At 37.4% G+C, this 18,861-nt stretch overlaps 1 protein-coding gene across 8 annotated transcripts in view; it reads left to right on the top strand.

The window, feature by feature from the left end:
* The window catches only part of TrpA1 (Transient receptor potential cation channel A1), a 72,995-nt gene continuing 54,134 nt past the window's right edge, over nucleotides 1-18,861 (top strand). For 4 of the 8 annotated variants that reach the window (XR_008406227.1, XM_053767975.2, XM_053767978.2 and 1 more), the window contains exons 1-12: nucleotides 1-158; nucleotides 560-700; nucleotides 1,118-1,262; nucleotides 1,551-1,701; nucleotides 2,228-2,372; nucleotides 4,469-4,655; nucleotides 5,246-5,424; nucleotides 5,895-6,045; nucleotides 6,584-6,610; nucleotides 13,953-14,116; nucleotides 17,882-18,085; nucleotides 18,605-18,751. Coding sequence is in view for 7 of the 8 variants with exons in the window: in XM_053767975.2 (XP_053623950.1) it covers nucleotides 60-158; nucleotides 560-700; nucleotides 1,118-1,262; nucleotides 1,551-1,701; nucleotides 2,228-2,372; nucleotides 4,469-4,655; nucleotides 5,246-5,424; nucleotides 5,895-6,045; nucleotides 6,584-6,610; nucleotides 13,953-14,116; nucleotides 17,882-18,085; nucleotides 18,605-18,751 (1,740 nt within the window). In the remaining variant the exon portion in view is untranslated. Of the gene's footprint in view, nucleotides 159-559; nucleotides 701-1,117; nucleotides 1,263-1,550; nucleotides 1,702-2,227; nucleotides 2,373-3,515; nucleotides 3,629-4,468; nucleotides 4,656-5,245; nucleotides 5,425-5,894; nucleotides 6,046-6,583; nucleotides 6,611-13,952; nucleotides 14,117-17,881; nucleotides 18,086-18,604; nucleotides 18,752-18,861 lie in introns of those variants that run through there. The other 4 variants (XM_053767977.2, XM_053767976.1, XM_053767980.2 and 1 more) reach the window with 4 other exon arrangements.

The following is an 18,861-nucleotide window of genomic DNA, read 5'->3' as shown; positions in this document are numbered from 1 at the left end:
AGTTACTCCGTTGATTTTTACGAATTTAAACAGTACAATAATTGTATTTTATTGGTGAAATGCGGCGCGGAACAAAGGGACACCGACGTCAGGCCGCGCGGCGTGATGCCGGAGATGCAAAGGGTGGTGGTGTGCCACCGCACACAGAACATTTCCAGGTAAATCAGATTTTGGCTGCTTTTGAGCACGGAAACCTTTCGGTGGGTCTGTTTACCCAACTCCCTAGGCTAAATAGGCTGCAACTTAGGACGCCAATATCGGGGAGCACTAAAATTCTTTCACCAGCTCTGTTGATCTAGCAGTATAGGTACCCTATTTATTTCAATTAGACCTATACAAAATACTAAGTGTGAGTTGCACCGTTAAATTTGACGTTGATGTTAAGCGGGGCGCCGCTAACGTTTAGACAAAATCAAGTTCAAGTTACAACCCACCTTAAAGTAAATGCTAGTAAACAATTAAATGCGCAGCCATGTTAAAATGTTTTCAAAATGATACCTAAATCTCTCTCTTGATCCATCGCTGCTTACTTAATTAATGTAAATAACGAAAAATACAGATATGCGTCCATGTGATTGAAGCTCGTAATTTAGTATGGAGTTTCCCTCTATCGGGTACATCGTATGTTGTAATGGTTTACGGTAAAAAGAAACGAAGGACTACGCTCAGGAAAAACATGGTAGAACCCGTTTATAGAGAGGTCAGTATCACTAACTTATAGTGTCTTATTAAATACTTCTTTTAGCTTGTAGGTAGTTCCTATGTTTAGTATGCTCGGTTGTGTTCCACCTGCTAAGTTCACTTGGGTGAAAGACGGGCATTTTTTCTTTCTTCACACTCACGGGCTAGCATGTTTCATTTCATCGTAAAAATGTTGTGCTGTAGAACACATTTCTTTTCGCAAAACTTACTCTTAGTGTATACCTTCCAGAGAAAACCCCATTAAAATCGGAAAAGCCGATTAAGTATTTACTGGCAATGCGTAATTGTACTAAAATCAGTTATTTGGAAAATACAGACAGATAATTCATTATTATTTAGGTACTTATTATTAAATAATAAAACTATTGACCTAAATTTTTAGGGTCCTACTATTTACATAATATTTAATTTGCAGAGTTTTGTCTTTGATACCTGCAAGACAATGCATGACCTAGAAAATTCTAAAATTTGGATGGGTGTCATGGAGACGAGAATGTGCAGCTCACCAAGGTTGATGGGGGAAGGTTACATCGAAATTGGCGAGATATGGGCACAGCCAAGTATGTACTAACTCTGTTATTCATACAAAAAATAAAGCATAGGAACCTTCCTATGCTTTATTTTAGGTAGGTACCTAATTTAATTATTTATTTCATCAAAAATATAACAAAATAATACCTAAATAGGTAGTCAATCATTTTCGATGAAATTAATTTTGGTATACCTACTTACCTATATCTGTGTCGGATTTTGTAACGGTAGTTCACGTAAATATAGTTGTGTTAATTATCGAGATTACTAAATGAATGTTTATATACTACTTACTACTATTATTTCAATGTTTACAGATCATCATGTTGATGAGAAGTGGATACAATTAACATTGCCAACGTTGCCGGAGTCCGTCGGTTTTATCAAAGTCTGCGTTATTGTAATATTTAAAGGAGACAGTGAAGCAATCGAAATGCATACTAAAACGCCAGGCGAAAATGATGACAAGTAGGTAAAAATATAAATAAAATAAAGTTGAACACAATACGCCTACATAGAACTAATAGCAATTTCGTCTTTACGAGTAAAAATTCGTAATGATTGAGCTGGCATTATAATTCTTTAACCTCGTTATAATCATAAAAAAAGTTAAAGCTAAAAATACGTTTTGTCTCTTTCTGTCAATATCATAAAATCGCAAGCAGTCAGTTTGTTAAACTTTAGCGGATACATTGCTGATTTTTATTGCAGTAAATACACACAAGTACAAACTGCGCAATGTTCATTTAATGAATTAGCGTTGGTGTCTGTTTGAGTTCGGCAGTAGTGTGTAGCCGGCATAATATGTAATAATTGGCAGTTAACAATGATTATTTTGAACAGCACTTAAAAAAACCTAGTAGCTACAAATATAGTTAATTTCTTGATTTTTTTTTGCTGATTTATTGATTCAAAAATAATTTTCGAGGGCCGCGCTTTTTATTATAACAGGTAAGTAAGAACTGCTGCTTACATAAGTTTTCTTGATTTTTAGCATTCATCAAGCGTCATCGAGCTCTGAACAGCAGAAGGCAAATTACAAATTTAAAATTTTTGCCGCTTTAGGTTTGAATGCGGGTGATCGACGCCATGGAAAATCTTTGAATACCTTCGTTAAAGTATCTTTTTCTGGACTAACGGTAAATATTCTGCATTTTGATACCTACTAGTTAATGTTGCCGCTCGAAACTATCAAAACGGGATAGTCCTGTCGTTAGCCGTTTGATAATTTGAGAAAAAAATTACTATCGATTAGACTATATATTGTATTTATTTTTCTCAAACTATCAAAATACTATCTACAGTATTGCTCCAAATTGCAATACTTATTTTAGTATCGATGTTTTATGTTTTGTATAGACCTGTCGATAGTATGGCCTTTTTTGATTGCAACTTTCGATATAATTCGGTTTAGCTTTGGAGCACTCCGGAGCTTTGTCACATCACGTTACGTCATGTCACTGTCCTCTCGTCTGAACTGAACTGTCAGCTAAGATCATAGATGTTCTAATTTATAACTAGGTACCACAAGATATCCCATCCCAATTAATAATATAACTAAATGCGAAAGTAAGTTTGTTGGTTTATTTGTTTGTAGCTACGTACAAAAGGAATTGATAAAAGTATGATGGTGGTGCTAGTGTGATCTGAAACAGACAAATTGAGAATGGAAAACATTTGAGTGAAATAAAAAAATAACTAATAATAAATTCAATTAGAAAACCTATAAAAATATTGTCATAATTTTTAAATAGTAATTTATTTTTTATTATCGTATTATCAAAGTTATTATGTTTATAGGGAAATCATTTTATCTATATCTGGCAGGAATCCCTTTGTGATCATAGGTTACAAACCTCTTTAGGAAACAATTTTGTTAAATTTTAAAGAATAAAAGGTTTTGACCATGCCAAATATTCACCGAATTAATGAAGAAATAGGTATGTTCTATTAAAGTTCATGGAATACTATTTAGTAAATCTTGATGAATAATCAAGCAGTATCTACACAGTTAACGCAATAAATGTCATATAGTTTGAGTTGACTCCAACCAAAAGGAAGATTTATGGCCCAGCAATGGGGACGTTTAAATGGCTTATGAAAATGATGACGATGAAATTTGCATTACGAAATCACTAGTCTGGAAAAAAGACACCATCAGCAGCTGGCAAAAAGAAAACCACTGACGTGTCACAGTTTGATAAATAAGCGCGATCTGGTAGTAGTGTATTCCCACTCTACTACTAACTTTATGACTTGTTCTTTCCGTTTCCCTATCGCTGTCAAGTCAAAGTCGTCGCTCGCTGCGCTGTTGATTTTTGTTTTTTGTCGTTTTTCTTTTCTGATTCTCCCGCCACAGTCACGCCGCGGTTATCATCACAAACTCAAAATTCAAGTAGGTACGTAGACAACTAACATTGTTAAGGATATTAATAGCTAACATAATTTCAACAACTAACATTATTAAAGATATTAATAGCTAATATAATTTCAATAGGTATATAAAATATTATTTATTAAGTTATTATTGCTTAAGCGTGTTGCCTAAGGCATTAGCTTTAGGTAAAAATATCTAGTTAGTAATCTGTGGTGAAAGATAGATACTTATCTAGTTGAAATCATTTATTTCGGTCAATGAGTCTTAAATTGCAATCAGTCTAAGCACGACAGCTTGTAACAGGCGGTTGAGTGAGGTGATTGCTTGAAAAAAATTACCTACCGTCAGTGTATTATATTCGCCGCCAATTTATTGGTACATACTATTCACAGCCCCCTATTCAACATAGAATTTTCTCAGTTACATTCTGCTAGATGGAGAGAGAGCTGCTTTTTGTATGAACCGCCTCTCCTGACCTGATAGCTGTGACCGGCTGGTCCCGAAAGCCTAAAAATCTGTAGGTACTGGGGTAGACTGGCAGAACCTCAAGAAGCCAATTAACTGGCTCAATTGTGGCAAGGTCAGATTTAGTAGCCAGTTTAGTGAATCTTTCCATTCCACATACTGACATATTCTATAAGGTGAAGGAACACAAGCCTAATGTTAGGCTAAGTTTCATTTGTACAGTCACAGCAAGACCAAGGTAGGTTTACATTTAATGCTGCCAGGCTTTTGTGGTGTTTTAGACAATAAGCAAATAGTTCCTTACAAGTCAGTGGTCTATTAAATTGAGCCATTCTCTGTTTAGGTACCTATGATCTTAATTTTTAAAATAATATTGAATGTTATATGTTTCAGGCTAAAACAGGAGTGAAGCATCATGACAATAACCCACAGTACTGTGAGCAAATATCAATGGTGGAGATGTTTCCCAACATTAACCAAAAAGTGTCCTTCGAAGTTTTTACACATGAGGGTGTCAGTACTAAGATCCTGGCGTCTTCATATTTATACTTGAATTGGATCTCTCATGATGGAAATAATGGCAAGTTAAATTGGTTTTAATTCAAATTCAAATCATTTATTTAGAAATTAGACCTTCACAGGCACTTTTTCTCATCATTTTTTATATTTATAGTTATTGCTCACAAGCTATAAACTAATGGCATTTCGGAATGACCACTGCTGAGAAGAAATGCCGAAAGACACTCTTTTGAACAGTGTTGATTGTTATGATTGTGATCAGAGTGCTGATTATAATATATATATAAATATATATTTCTTGGATGGAATTAGTTTTTACTATAAACTTTAGCAAGTTTAAAAAATTATATGATATATATTAACTTGCAAGTTATAATTCTCAGGTACTTCTCAATACATTAACTTAAGCAATATAGAATAAACATTATTTATCGAGGTATAATTTTTGTAGTTGGTAATTATTTTACTAGGCTAGGGAACTTTAAATGTAATTTAAATAATTTTGAATGATTATTCCAAATACCTACTTGGACCTTGAGTGTTGATGAGAACTTAGCATGATAAAATGGTTATGATTATATTCAGCATTTTCCACTTGTAACCAGAAAAATCTTTATCAAATCAAAACTTTGAACAAAATACTATTTTCAGGTTTTGTGCCGACTTTTGGACCATCTCTGTTGCATATGTATGGAGCATTAAATAACCAACCGGATATAGAAGGTCCTTATCATCGCGGGGCCTTGTTGGTGTCATTGAATACTATAGTTCCTTATGATTTGCAGAAATTCAGGTCTGTCAATGTTGAACCAATCATGCCTGTAAAACTTGTGAGTACTTATTCATTTGATGCAGTCTGCACTTATTTGTGTTATTATCTCACTAACAAGTATCCTATGGGGGTTACTCTTGATGGACTAAGTGTCATTCCTGAACCAAATTTTATAAAAATTGGTAATCTTGATTTGGAGTTTATTCATTATCTAATATTTTTTCTTTATATCACTAGTATTCATGGAAATGTAATGTAATGTAAAATTTTCTGACAGCTTTTCAACTAGTGAGGATTAAATTTTTGAATCCTACTAATATTACACATGCGAAAGTTTGTGAGGATGTATGCATGTGTGTATATAGGTATGTGCGTATGTTTGTTACTCTTTCACACAAAATTTACTAGACTATTATGAAATTTGGTTCACGGGTAGAATATAACCTGGACTAACACATAGGTTAACTTTTATCCCAAAATTCCGACGAGACTGAAGCCCTGGGTCATGCTAGTAAAAATTATTTTTAGGAAACATTGTGGCGATGGGAAAATTTTTGCATATACTGTCCTATTCTACAAATGTCTATGATTGATGGTTGGTTGGAAGGGAGATGTGGTGTATCTATAACAATAGGAGAAATGTTCAATCACTATGGTGAAGAGAAAAATGATGAAGCAGGTGCGTACTTTGTCACCTACACACTATCAGCGCCGAACTCGGGACAGATGGCTATGCAAATGATCTTGCATTGCGTAGTTTGTATGTAAGTTTTATTGCCGTAATGAAATAATACCTAACCAGTAATACCTAGGTCCTACATGGGCGTCAAAACCGCCAAAGTTCAGCTAACTGTTTGCAAGTCGTGTATTCAAAGTCAACTTTTTTCATGTCATGTGATATTTGTTTCGAAAATTTCAAATCTTTACGAGAAGTTTTTCATTGACTGGTGTTCTAAATGGTTTTATCGTTACCTGCGATGCAGATCGGTGCCATTGCAATTAGTGCGCTGAAAGGAACACTTTCAAATGTCACCCAAAATATGTGAAATGCAATGCAACTCTTTCAGGTATACAAACGAATATGTTGTCAGACAACATATTTGTGAAAAAATATGATGTCGTCATAAAAATATGTCATGAAGTGTGAAAAAATATGATTGATTTTAATTAACAGTCAACCGTTTTTTTGTATTCATTATCTTGTAATTTCTTTTCAGAATTTATGGCGATGTTGAGTGAAATCCGTAAGTATAAGCCCGCGGTCTCACTGCTCCGCCGCGTTGCGCTCCCTTACGTCACCGCAATCAATGCGGCGGCGAATGTCAAGGTCAAAACTATATGTAAAACTACGGAATTGCAAGACAGCGTCGACGTAACTTAACGCGACGGAGTAGTGAGTTCCGAGCACACCGTTTGAGTCACTCGCTCACCACTCGTTTGAATGTGTGCAAAAATTGCCAATGTTAAGAGCGCGGCGCCATTGCTCAGTCGTGCTCCATTTTGACATCCGTCGACGGACAATACGAATTGGATAGAGAATCGACGTACGTCAACGTCAAAACCTATAGCAAATTATGGAGCACAACGGAGCAGCACAACGCAATGTAGCAATCCGTCTAAACGATGGAGCGACAACGCAGCGTAACGTAACAACAGTGAGGCCGTGTACTAGCACACTCTGGCAATGTTTTGCCTCAAGAGTAGAGAAGCTGAGGCATCCGTTAGTTACATCATCGCGCTTCAATTTCTTTTTAACTTGTTTTAATTTCCGCTAAGTTACTATTTAGTTTTGAGTAATTTATTGGTATTTTCGGTTATTGGTTTATTCACCTAATTATTCGCGAAATATAATTCTGGGATTTCAATAAAAAAATATTTAAGAAAAACAAGAACTTCGGTGTATATTACTGGGCAACTGGAGGAAGGTGCATCGCCAAAAAATATTTTAAATTAACCACATCAAGCGTCTGGTAGCTTGTGAAATAAATTAAAATCAACCAAAAAGCCTCAAAAAATTTTTTTTTTAAATATTAGGAATAATAGCTTTATTTGGGCTCTAATTTTACATAAGTCGCAAAATTTAGATGCACGCTGTCTTTGCTATTGGATACAGAGTTGCGTGCATCTATCTGGGTTATATAAGGAGGGGAGGAGGTTTTTTTGGAGGAAGAGAAGATTTAGTCTTTAAGTCCCGTTAATGGTTTTTAGGTTGTAGACGATGTTGTCTACCAATTTTAAAAAGGTCGTCGTCGTTTCCTCTTTAGTTGATGTCTGGATTAAGTCGAATTCGACAATTTTATTTCGTGAACACGCCGTGACATAGTCATGGCGTGTCTTGTCAAATATGGGGCACTCTTTTAGAAGGTGTGGGACTTCTTGTGGTGTAGTACCGTCACAAGGGCACTTGTCGTCATCGATAATTTTAAATTTAAAGAGGTAAGCTTTGTGGAATCCGTGGCCAGTTAGAATTTGAGTAAGAGAGAAGGATGTTTTAAAGACGCTAAGAGCGGAAGAGATGTGACAGATGAGAGGAAAGAAGGCTTTGGTGGTGGCTGGTACTCCGCCTGCCAAGCCTGTAGCGTTTCCGCTTTAAGGAGTCGCTTGGCGTGGGACAGTGGGAAGAAATTGACCTCGGACGCGGTCTTTTTGGAGGCCGCCGCTTTGGCTGCCGCGTCCGCGATCTCGTTCCCCACTATCCCGACGTGAGCCTTCGTCCACACGAAGTCCACCACCTGGTTCCTGGACCGCAGCAAAAACAGGTCCCTGTGGATGCGATTCACAAGGTGATCTGTGTTGCTGCGGTCCTGGATAGCCTTTAGAGCGGAAAGGGAATCTGTGAAGATTTTTGCCGAGGAGTGGTTCCGAGCGCGAAGCCACTCCAAGGCTTGGGCTATGGCGTAGAGTTCAGCCATAAAGACTGTTGATGTTCGGCACAGTTTGAATTTTCTGGTCACGGATCCCCCCGGCAGTCCCTCCATGATGACGACAAATGCCGACCCTGTATCTCCATTTTCATGTTTACTCCCATCCGTGAAGACATTGGGTGCCTCCGGGTTCATCAGGTAATCAGTCTCCTCTTTGGTTGTGGCCTCTCCGTATTTGATGGTGACTCGGTTGGCCGGGTGGAGGAGATCCCTGATGCTGGCGCGCCTGTACAACCCAATGTCTACAGGGAGGGAGTCCAATCTGCCATTTAGTTTGGTCAAATGCGTCTCGCGCGCCTCCTCCACCACAAGGTGTAGCGGTGGGAACCGCGCGAGTGCTTCCGCGGCCACGGCAGAGATGGTGTGAAAGCCACGAATCGCTCGAATTGCGAAGGTCCTCTGAAATGATCGGAGGGCCCTTCGCACTGTACAGAATCTCGTAGCCGTCCCCCAGATCCCCGCCGCGTAGGTTATGATGGGAACGATAACTTGGCGATATATGCAGTCTACGTTTTCTGGGCTTACCCCCCAAGTTGGCCGAACGAATCGACAAAGTTTTTGAAGATTTTGGTTGCTTTCGTTATGACATATTTGGCATGTTGTATAAAGGTTAACCTTCTGTCAATTATCACTCCGAGGAGTTTGATTTCATCACATAAGGGGATACCGCACCCATTCATGGCAATTTCCGCCCTTTGAGTTTGTGGAGTGAACGGTATCCCCTTGGTTTTATGGGGTCCGAAAATCAGTTTGACATGCTCGCCCCACCGATGTATAGTGTCAAGGCAGCTGTTCGTTGTGGTTTCTACCTCCTCCCGTGTTCGGCCCTCCACAATGAGCAACACGTCGTCGGCGAACGCCTGGACGTGAGCACCGTTCGGTAGGGGCAACGAGAGGAGTTCGTCCAGAATTATGTTCCAGAATACGGGACCTCAAGCCGACCCTTGGACGCAGCCCTTGGTCATCTTTTTAGATGCCGAGCTGTCAGCGTAGTTAAGGGTTACAGTCCGATTCGAAACATAACTCTGGACGACTTTGTAGATGTTCTTTGGACACCGGATGTGTCTAAGTCTTTTGAACAGCGCCGGCCACCAAGCGTTATCAAAGGCGGCCTTGATGTCAAGAGACACCCCGACCACCTGTCGTTTACGGGCTTTAGCGTCCTTGATGACGTTAAGGGCTGTTTCCAACGCATCCGTAGTGGAGACTTGTTCGCGGAAGCCGAATTGTTTCAGAGATAGGGAGTCTTCGCATTCAGCTTTATAGGATATCCTCTTGACCAAGAGTTTTTCTAGAAGTTTACCGAACACCGGGATGAGTCCAATGGCACGGTACGAGCCGAGCTGCTCCGTATCAGTCTTTCCGGGCTTAGGCAGGATTTTGACCATAGCGTTTTTCCATTGTGCGGGAAAGTGACCCAATAGAAGACATCTGTTGTAGATATCAGTGATGAAATTGGGTAGTGCCTCGAAGGCCTCCCTGCAGATATCAGACGTCGGTCGATGGTCATCCCCTGGTGCCTTTTTGGCGCCGATACAGGACAGGCATTCCCGAACCTCGTCCATCGTGAAAGGAAGGTCATCCTCAGTATCCGGCAGGTCGTTGACTTGGTTATGAAGTTCAAGATGATGTTGCGATGTGTCCGGCGTGTCGTTCGGATAGAAATGATTTAACAGCGCTGATGCGGTATTTGGGCTATTGGTGGTGAAGGAGTTGTCTATTTTCAGGGTTTGTGGGGGTTTTCTTATAGGGGAGTCTTTGATAATACGGTTTGTAACTGCCCATACATCCTCCTTTCCCTGGGCGTTACAAAATTGTCGAAAGTGTCCGGAAGAGGTCTTAGAGATAGCGTCAGCATAAATCTTCTTGGCTTCCTTGTAGCGCTGGATGATATCCTCTAGAGGTTTTTTGGCCTTTTTTAGATCATGAAGTCTATGATGAAGTCGGATGCACTCTTTTTTCAGATTATCAAGGTCGTTAGTCCACCATGGATTATGGTATTTGGGAGCCAGTTTTCGTGGGAAGAGCCTATCGCAGACCGATTGGATGTCCGACGTGAGATGTTCCACCACGCGATCAATCTCTGCCTTGGAAAGGGAGAGTACGTCTGTCTCTTCCACCAGAGTCTGAGTAGTCAGGACGATTTCCTTACGGAACTCTGATAAGCATACAGCTATACCAATGGACACTGGAATATTCCAAAAAAATTTTTAATATTTCAATTTTCTTCTGGTCTTCGTTAATTTGGAAACGTTCACATTCTTTATTAAAACCCTTAATCCACTGATAGGCATTCGACTTTCGCCCAGTAAATTTTTCAATCATAAAATCCTTGGCAATTTTTCCTAAATTTTGTGTTTCAGATTTTTTATCCTTTTCTTGAAGTAATTTTTCTAATAGTTTTTCTAATGATTGATTTGAGCCACTTGGTTCAGATTCGATACTATGCGATTTTGTTAAAATTTCTTCTAGATAAAAATCATTAAACTGCAAGTTTTGTTCTTCGTCTAAATATATTTTAGATATATCATCTGTTAAATTTATCCAAATTTTTCTTGTTTGGTGTCTTTTATTTAGTGACTTCTTTACCTTTGCAAAGTTTGTAGTACTTACTATAGCTTGATGTAGATTTACAGGTTGGTATTCTAATGGTATTTCAAAATTTTGTCCACTTGGTGTACCTATTAAGGTAATACATAAAATATTAGATTTTCCATCTGCCGACGATTTCACAGCAAACTCAAACCTCAACTTTTCCATCTCCTTGAAATATTTGCAGATAATATTGTTTTATAATGATAATCTCCTCTGTCTAGGATTTATTGGAATAAAACCGCGTGTTTCTGTGAAAAATCAAGATATTTATTTTTATAGCTAATTCAACATTTATAAACTGAATTAAGTTTACCATGAACAAAAACTGTACTCACCTGTGAAAAATCAAGAAACAACATTAAAAGATCCTATTCCAAAGATTGTTTAACTAATTTGTAACAATAATATATAATCTAACAAATATAAATTCAGATTCTCCTTCATGACATGTATATACAACAAAAAGACAGTGTCAGTACAATTTTTAAATTAAAGAAAATCTTATAACCATAAAGGTTTTCTTTACATATATATATAATAATTTAAAGTTTCTTTTAAGAAATATAAATAAATAGAATATAACTTTTTAATAGCCTGTATTGTGTCCCACTGCTGGTAAAGGCCTTTTTGTCGTCCGTTTATCTTGAGCCGTTTGTCAACCACGCTGAAACTTGTTTAGATCGTCCCGCCATCTTGTTCGTGGTCTACCTCGACGGCTGCGCCCTTCGGGAACCAAAGTTGACCTGTTCCCAAAATATTTTTAAATGTTAAAATACGCAAAAGTGACTAAACGAAGAGGCCATAAAAATTAAAGAAAAGCTCTTAAAAATTAAGAATCAACTTTATATTGATTGATGATGCTTGTTATTGATTGTGGTTATTCTGGTTTTGTTGATTTTATTCCATTGGCTTGTGGTATTTTGTATCATCAATGAATGACAGCTAACTCCTGGGAATTCGCGTGTAGGTGCTGGATCTATGAAAAATTAGTTTTCGAAGAAAGTTTTGACGTTTGTGTTTTGCGAATGTCCCGCGCACAATTCAAGCGTAAAAAGTTTTGTTGGAAAACTAATATTACTATTATCAATTTTCTCGAAATCTTTTTCTGATTAATTGATTTGATGTTTACACATCAAATCAATTAATTAATGTAGTTGTCAGGTGTTTGTTACCAAACACCTGACAACTCATTGTATCGTGGTAATAACTTACAACTAAATGGAAATTGCAGTTTAGTCAGTGACACTTTCAATAATTTCACTATAAGTTGTCTTTGAGAGAAAAATTGGTTGACATTCTGCGAATATATTTTTTCGTGGAAGTGGCATTGTGCGTCAAGATAATCTATTGTAAACAGATTTTACAGAGTATGTAGTGTTGTGTCTAGATTATAAATACTAAAAATAACTATTCAAGCTTGGAAGTACTCGTGATGAATATAATCATGATTACTTTCAATCTCATTATAAACGTTTATTATTACGTCGTTTACTTCAAGATTTACTCAAAGTTAACGACGTAATTTACTTGAAGTAAATATACTGGAAATAATAAATTTTTTTAGACATCGTCAATCTAAATCAATAGCAAGCACAACCTAAGCAAAATATTCTTACCATACCCCAAGCGCCAGATATTTTTAGGCGCCCGATAAATTATGTTTTTATGTTAAATTGTTGACGTTTTGCTGAAATATAACCGCTGTTAAGCTGTGTCACATACTGAGTTGTTTGAGGCTGCTCAAACAATCTAACACTAGAGGTGCACCTAGCCCTGACTCTCTTAGCAAAGTATTAAGTGGGTTTAGAGCTAGATAGAACCACAACGGACTCAGACTATCGCCCTTGAATATACCCCGTTGTATCATTTATAGGGTCCATTAAAATAGAACTACCAACGCCTGGCTTGTTAAGGACTGTACATCTATCGCCCCATTCACTAACTGAGAAAGATAGATAGAGCTGTGTATAGTTTATACAACAACTCCAGTACCCGTCCCAGCCATGAATGAGGCATCGAAACATACCCCTTTTATTATTTATGATAACTTTTGAAGTTATGGTACCGATTTCATGGAGACTACAAAACTTCTACAATACACAATTCTACAATACAAAATACAAATACAAATACTCATTCGCTAGGTTGACGTGATGATTCATAGTTGCTTTTTAGTTCAAGTCACATATTTTTTTTACATAGATACTAATGAGTCAGGTCATTGAAAACTCATGTATATAATGCAGACATTTCGATACCTATTCATACCATGTTAACAATGTTCTACTGTATTTTTGGTGCGGTAGTTCACCAATATCAACTTGGCAGGTTTGTTCTATAACCATACAAGTATTTTTAAATCGACTTTTAAAAATATTAAATAAAACCTCTTCAAAAATCTACTACCCTTGAAGAGATCAAGATGTGATCTTGATCTGTATTTGTCGTCTCAATCTCGTTTTGTGTTTTTAATCAACGATTTTTGGCAGTGTGAGAGGATTACAATGGAACTAGCGTGAACAATAAATTAGACGCATTGGTTAAATAGTGTAGTGTAGATTTGTCTAAAAATTAAACTAATGGAAATTACGAAAAATATATTTTCCTTGGTTACTACAGTTTCAATAATAAAACTAGTGCGAACTACGGAAAATAATTGTCGACATGTTTTCGTTGAGGTCCTATTATGAAACTAGTGAAAATATGTGTCTATTATTATATATTTTCATTGGTTTCCACTGAACCCAACACAATACTAGTGAGAACTACAGAAAACATGTGCAGACAACTTTTCCTTGATTCCCACCATGGGTCTCATCATGAAACTAGTGACTAGGGTATTAAGAAAACTATGTGCCTACATGGTTTTTCCTTGGTTTGCTGTGGTTCATTATGAAACTAGTCCGAATTACCGGACATTTGTGCCGAAATGTTACCCTTGGTAATAGGAAGGGATTTTTAAAAGGGAGATTCAAAATTGTTTTTCAACTTAAGATATAACATAATTTATTTACATCAACGATTTACATAATTTGATTGATACTAGAGTAGTTTGTAATGTTAACAGGTTCTCGGAAGCTAAACTACTTAGAACAAGATCTGACTAAAGCTTCTTGCATGTGCATGGACTTTTCAAAAGGATTCCCTGTGCTTCAGCTGGCTGCCAAGCTACCAGACTTCCGCTTTCGGATATATAGGAATAACATTTTGAGCCGCATAGTTACCGATTTGGTGAGAATTTGACTTGTAGAGCAGCTTCACTTCCGTGGAATTTTTACACCCCTATTCTTACTCGTTTCCTGAACTTTAATTTGAAACGCACTTTCCTAATTCAAACAAGGAAATCATTGATAGAATCTACAGACTGTTAAACATATTTTATCAAATTTCTGCATAAATGCACATGCTGTAAATTCAGCTAGATATTCCAGTTGTTTGTCGGAAATTGTCCTCATTATATAAGTCTGATTTTTAAATCCACTTTGTTCGAGGTCGCTGGTTCTTCGTGTTTTTGAGACAGTGCAAATTATCGGCTTTCTTTGTAGCCTAGCACAGTTAATAAACCTTATATTTTCAACTGAAATATTTCACTACATCGAAAATGGGTATCAATAAATCCTTTTAACAAAACAATTTTAACAATTTTTAGTACTGTAGCGATTGGGATCGCTATTAATAATATAATCAAATATATTATCAGATAACATTTAATACTTGTTACATATAGGTAATCTTATTCAGCTCTAGGGGTTGACTGCGTCAAAACATACATAATCTTGTTGGTTTTTCTGTTCTTTGTTCGAAATGCAATAAAGAGGTTTTTAAAATGTAATGAAGGAGTATCATTACAATACAGTCGGCTAAAAGTTGTTTGCTAGTTTATACCCCTCCTAAATTTTAGGATAAAACCTAAGTACTAAATTTTAGGATAAAGTCTAACCTAGAAAAAAAAATAAGTATAAAAATGTATCTTATTCAAAACATTCAATAAGTTGTCACAATCACTCATCGGCGGCACAAGGCATGCGCTAACTCAGTACTACGCGCTCTCCTTACACTGCTAAAAACCTAAAATTGATTCCTGAGTCCAACTGATCTTAGTTTTATCATTCTTTTTACAATTATGCAAGCACTTATTCAAGCTTTCTACTGCTTTAGGAATTGTGATCTGTAAAAGTTTACCATACCTAAGAACCGACGTAGATCTTGTACTATCTCGGGTCTTGGATACTCCAATATTGCCTGGACTTTATCGGGAAGAGGTTTTATTCCCTTCTCCGACACTTCATAACCTAGAAAATTTACTTTTGACTTACCAAAACTGCACTTTGAGATGTTGATTGTAGTGATGAGGTCCATTGTCCACATTGATCTGGAACTGATTGTTCAACTGTTTTGAGAAACATATATTTAATTGACGTGGTTGTGTGTGTTGTTGGTCGTGATTATTTAGTGGACGTGAAGTTCAATCATAATTATACGAATCTTCGTCCGAACAGATTAGCATAATATTTGACTTAGACTTGTAGTACCGCGCAGCGACCACCACTCTCGCACTATGTTGAGCGCATTACCATAAGGCTGTATAGGTAAAGTTTTTAAGCTTTAAAAAAACTGTGCGTCGTTCGCATTTGACGCTTGACAGGTAGTGGCGTCATGTTTAGAGCTAAAAGGGGAATATTTCACGACGAGGGCCGTAATTTGTATCACAATTACGTAGAATGAAGTATAAACTAAATGCATTATAAACACCTTTCTAAACGAAGTGGGAGGGAGGGATGCTAGTCTCTTCAAACGATTCCTTCGTATAATTATGATTGAACTTCACGTACAGGTAAGTTCATTTAATTATTAATTGGCACTTTGCTTCGTAGTATAATATTTGACTTAGACTTGTAGACTTTTAGAGTGTAAAATCGTGAAATATTGTTTTATGCAAGTAGGGTCTCATATATGAGTTTAAATTAAACCATTGGAATTAGACAATCATTTCATGATAATTCAGGTACCTATATAACTTCTGTAATTAAACAATGAAACAGAGTATCTTAGTATTATTTTAAAATAAACTCCTGTTTCTAAGTGCGATTACTTATAATGGCACGAGCAAACGAATCAATCGTTGAATGAGTCTGCCAGGGATCTTTTGTAGAAACGAAAAAACGTCTGCGAGGAGGCAGACCACTCCGCCGTGTGGCGGATAGTGTCGAGGGGCAGCCCAGTGCGCAGCACGTGTGGCGTGGCGGCGTGGCGGTACCACATCCACACCCGCTGCAGAAAGCGCGCTACGAATGCAGCGGCTCAGCGTCTAACTGGATACGCTCCCGTGGGGCTTCTTTAGCCCGATAAACAGCGCCCGATAAAGAGCGCATCTTTTCAATATAGCTCGGCTGCAGCATATTTGCTGGACAGATCTCCTGTTTATCTTTAAAAAATGGCATACACAACAGTGGATGATGGAACCCTACCCGAGACGTTTTTATTAGATCTGTGATTTTAATTATTATTCAATCCTCGTTTACTGAGATGTTATTTAATTTTATCATTGAAAACTCGATTGACAGTTACTATGGCGAGAAGAGTGATTAATTTCTTTGATAAGTCCTCCAAAGAAAGGCTTTCAGAATGCAATTCTGTTTGTTTAAGTTAATAAGGAAACTTTCTAAATCGCTTATATCGTTGCACTTTGCAAACGGAAGAGAACGATGTTTTACATATAACATTCTTAATGAATTAAAAATATTATATGTAAAACAGGGCCCCGCGGATGGCCTAGTCAAAGCCGATGTTCCATAGAAGAGGCCCTAGTACGGACCCCTGGGAACACCGCAGGTCATTGCCTTGGTTTTCGTTCCTTCTTTATCCTCGTAGAGCACCACCCTCTCAGTAAGGCTACGAGGTTCCTGAGGTAGAGGGGCTCCCCGTGGTATCGGAGTGCCTCCTCTATTACCTCATATGGGAGGGAGCCTAAGGCATTCGCTATATCCAGCGAGACACCCACGGCCCGTCCCTTTCGCTCCATTGCGGAGGGCCCCTATTGCGTCAACGGTCGATCGCCCTTTCCTGAATCCATACTGGCGGTGCGACACGTTGGGCCCAACATTTTCCAGATGTTCGATCATCCGGTTGGCCACAATGCGTTCTAGCATTTTCCCGGTTTCATCCAGCATCAGGGTGAGTCCTCGGGTCGGCTCTCCTCCCTGAGTAGGCAGAGCCTGCCCTCCTTCCACGGTTTGGGGAACCGCCCTGATGACAAACAGTCATCAAAAAGCTGTCTGAGACGGCTCCCCAGGTGTTTTACGGCCGCCTTAAAATCTTCAAGTTGGGTAATTTTACGCATCATCATACAAATGATCTTAAATTCTTGGAAGTCTATTTTTATTGACAAATCAAAGGAGATGGTTGCCTAAGGAATTCGTTTTTGATCGAGTTTTTTCGATTGTTGAATTCCGTTGCTAGATGGCACCACAATAATGCACCACAAACATATATGTTCCGAATATATATCTTGTATTTACAACCACGATTCAGCAACAACTTTGACATATTCTAATTAATATAGTATTAATAAAATAAGTAGTTTGGCCTGAGACAAAACATAGTGAGATGTAATTAAGGATATCACATAGAAACATTCAACTGGACTAAACTTTATTATGAATACACAATGAATATTTTCAACAAAGTTGTTTTGATAGCTGTTTGATTCGATGTTGAGTTGAGGAAGACAATCAAGTTGAGGAATAAAGTAACGACTAAGAATACGGGTGTTAGTCTTGATTCATTGGTTCTTGCTAAATTATGAGAACTGTAAAGCTAAATTCTTCCGTTGTTGCAAATGTTTAAATGAAAAGGAAAACTCTCACTTCGCCCTATAGCCTGGAAAATGATAAATTATGATAATTAATATAACGTCTATTCCTACTTACTGGATATGAAACAATAAAATTATTTCGACATATATATATAACTATAGGCTTTTGCTTTTTTCCCCAGAATGAAAAAGTCGAAGACATTGAGTGCCGTCTCAATTCTTTAAATTGCGATTATGTTAAAGATATTTCAACAATGATAAAACTTACAGCCGACGATGCTGCTGCCAGCACCAAAGTTTTTTTGGATGCTGCTGAATCAGAGGAACTTAAAGGCCAGCCTACGGAACTTGATGAGAAACAGTTAGCTTTGATGAAGCAAGAACTTGTATGTTACATAGAAATGCATATTTCGTTTCGTTATTTCACGAAACCGCTTGGTGTTTTACATATAAATAGTCAATACATTTTTATTTTTTAAATTTTGCTTCAATAGAAAAACTTAAAAGATGGCAAATAGTAACAAACTTGGCGTTAACCTACTTTCTTACTTTTTGCTATTTTTTAAGTAGTTAAATATGAATTAATTTTACTCTGATGTTGGTACTTTTTTGGCTCTAAGATTCTCACGTGCAATAATCAAAATGCGACCCAGGCTTTAGAGTCTGCATAAACTACACATAGTGGCCTTATTGCCACCGCTCCGACATCAGTGGTCCGTCGTGGCTTTGCCATAACTCGTCAGTCGACAGGCAGCGCTCAGTAATACTATCAGTGGAGAATTTGAACGTGGGGAGAGTCGAGGTTTTTCTTCGACGAATTCGCCAATAGTGTATTTCTAGCATTACAGACTTTATGTCCCAGTAAATTTACTACCTAACTTAGACATGTGTATGATATCTTACAGGGAAATATACGTAAAAAGCTTTGTGATATATCTTCAAGTAGTACAACATCCTTAGTCAATAATAATATAGAATCTAAGAAATACGTGAAAACGACCTTAATGGAATTGAGACATATGGTGAATACAATGAATGGTTTAATAAATAAGGTACGTTATGTCGTTATATTATAATACACAATGTACATCGTATCATACATTATGTATAATAATATAACGCGATGCTTTCCTCCGCCGCTTGCATATAGTGCTTGTAGTAA

This window comes from Plodia interpunctella, chromosome Z (genome assembly GCF_027563975.2).
Source record: "Plodia interpunctella isolate USDA-ARS_2022_Savannah chromosome Z, ilPloInte3.2, whole genome shotgun sequence".
Lineage (NCBI taxonomy): Eukaryota > Metazoa > Arthropoda > Insecta > Lepidoptera > Pyralidae > Plodia > Plodia interpunctella.
This window is presented reverse-complemented; position numbering and strand designations above follow the sequence as displayed.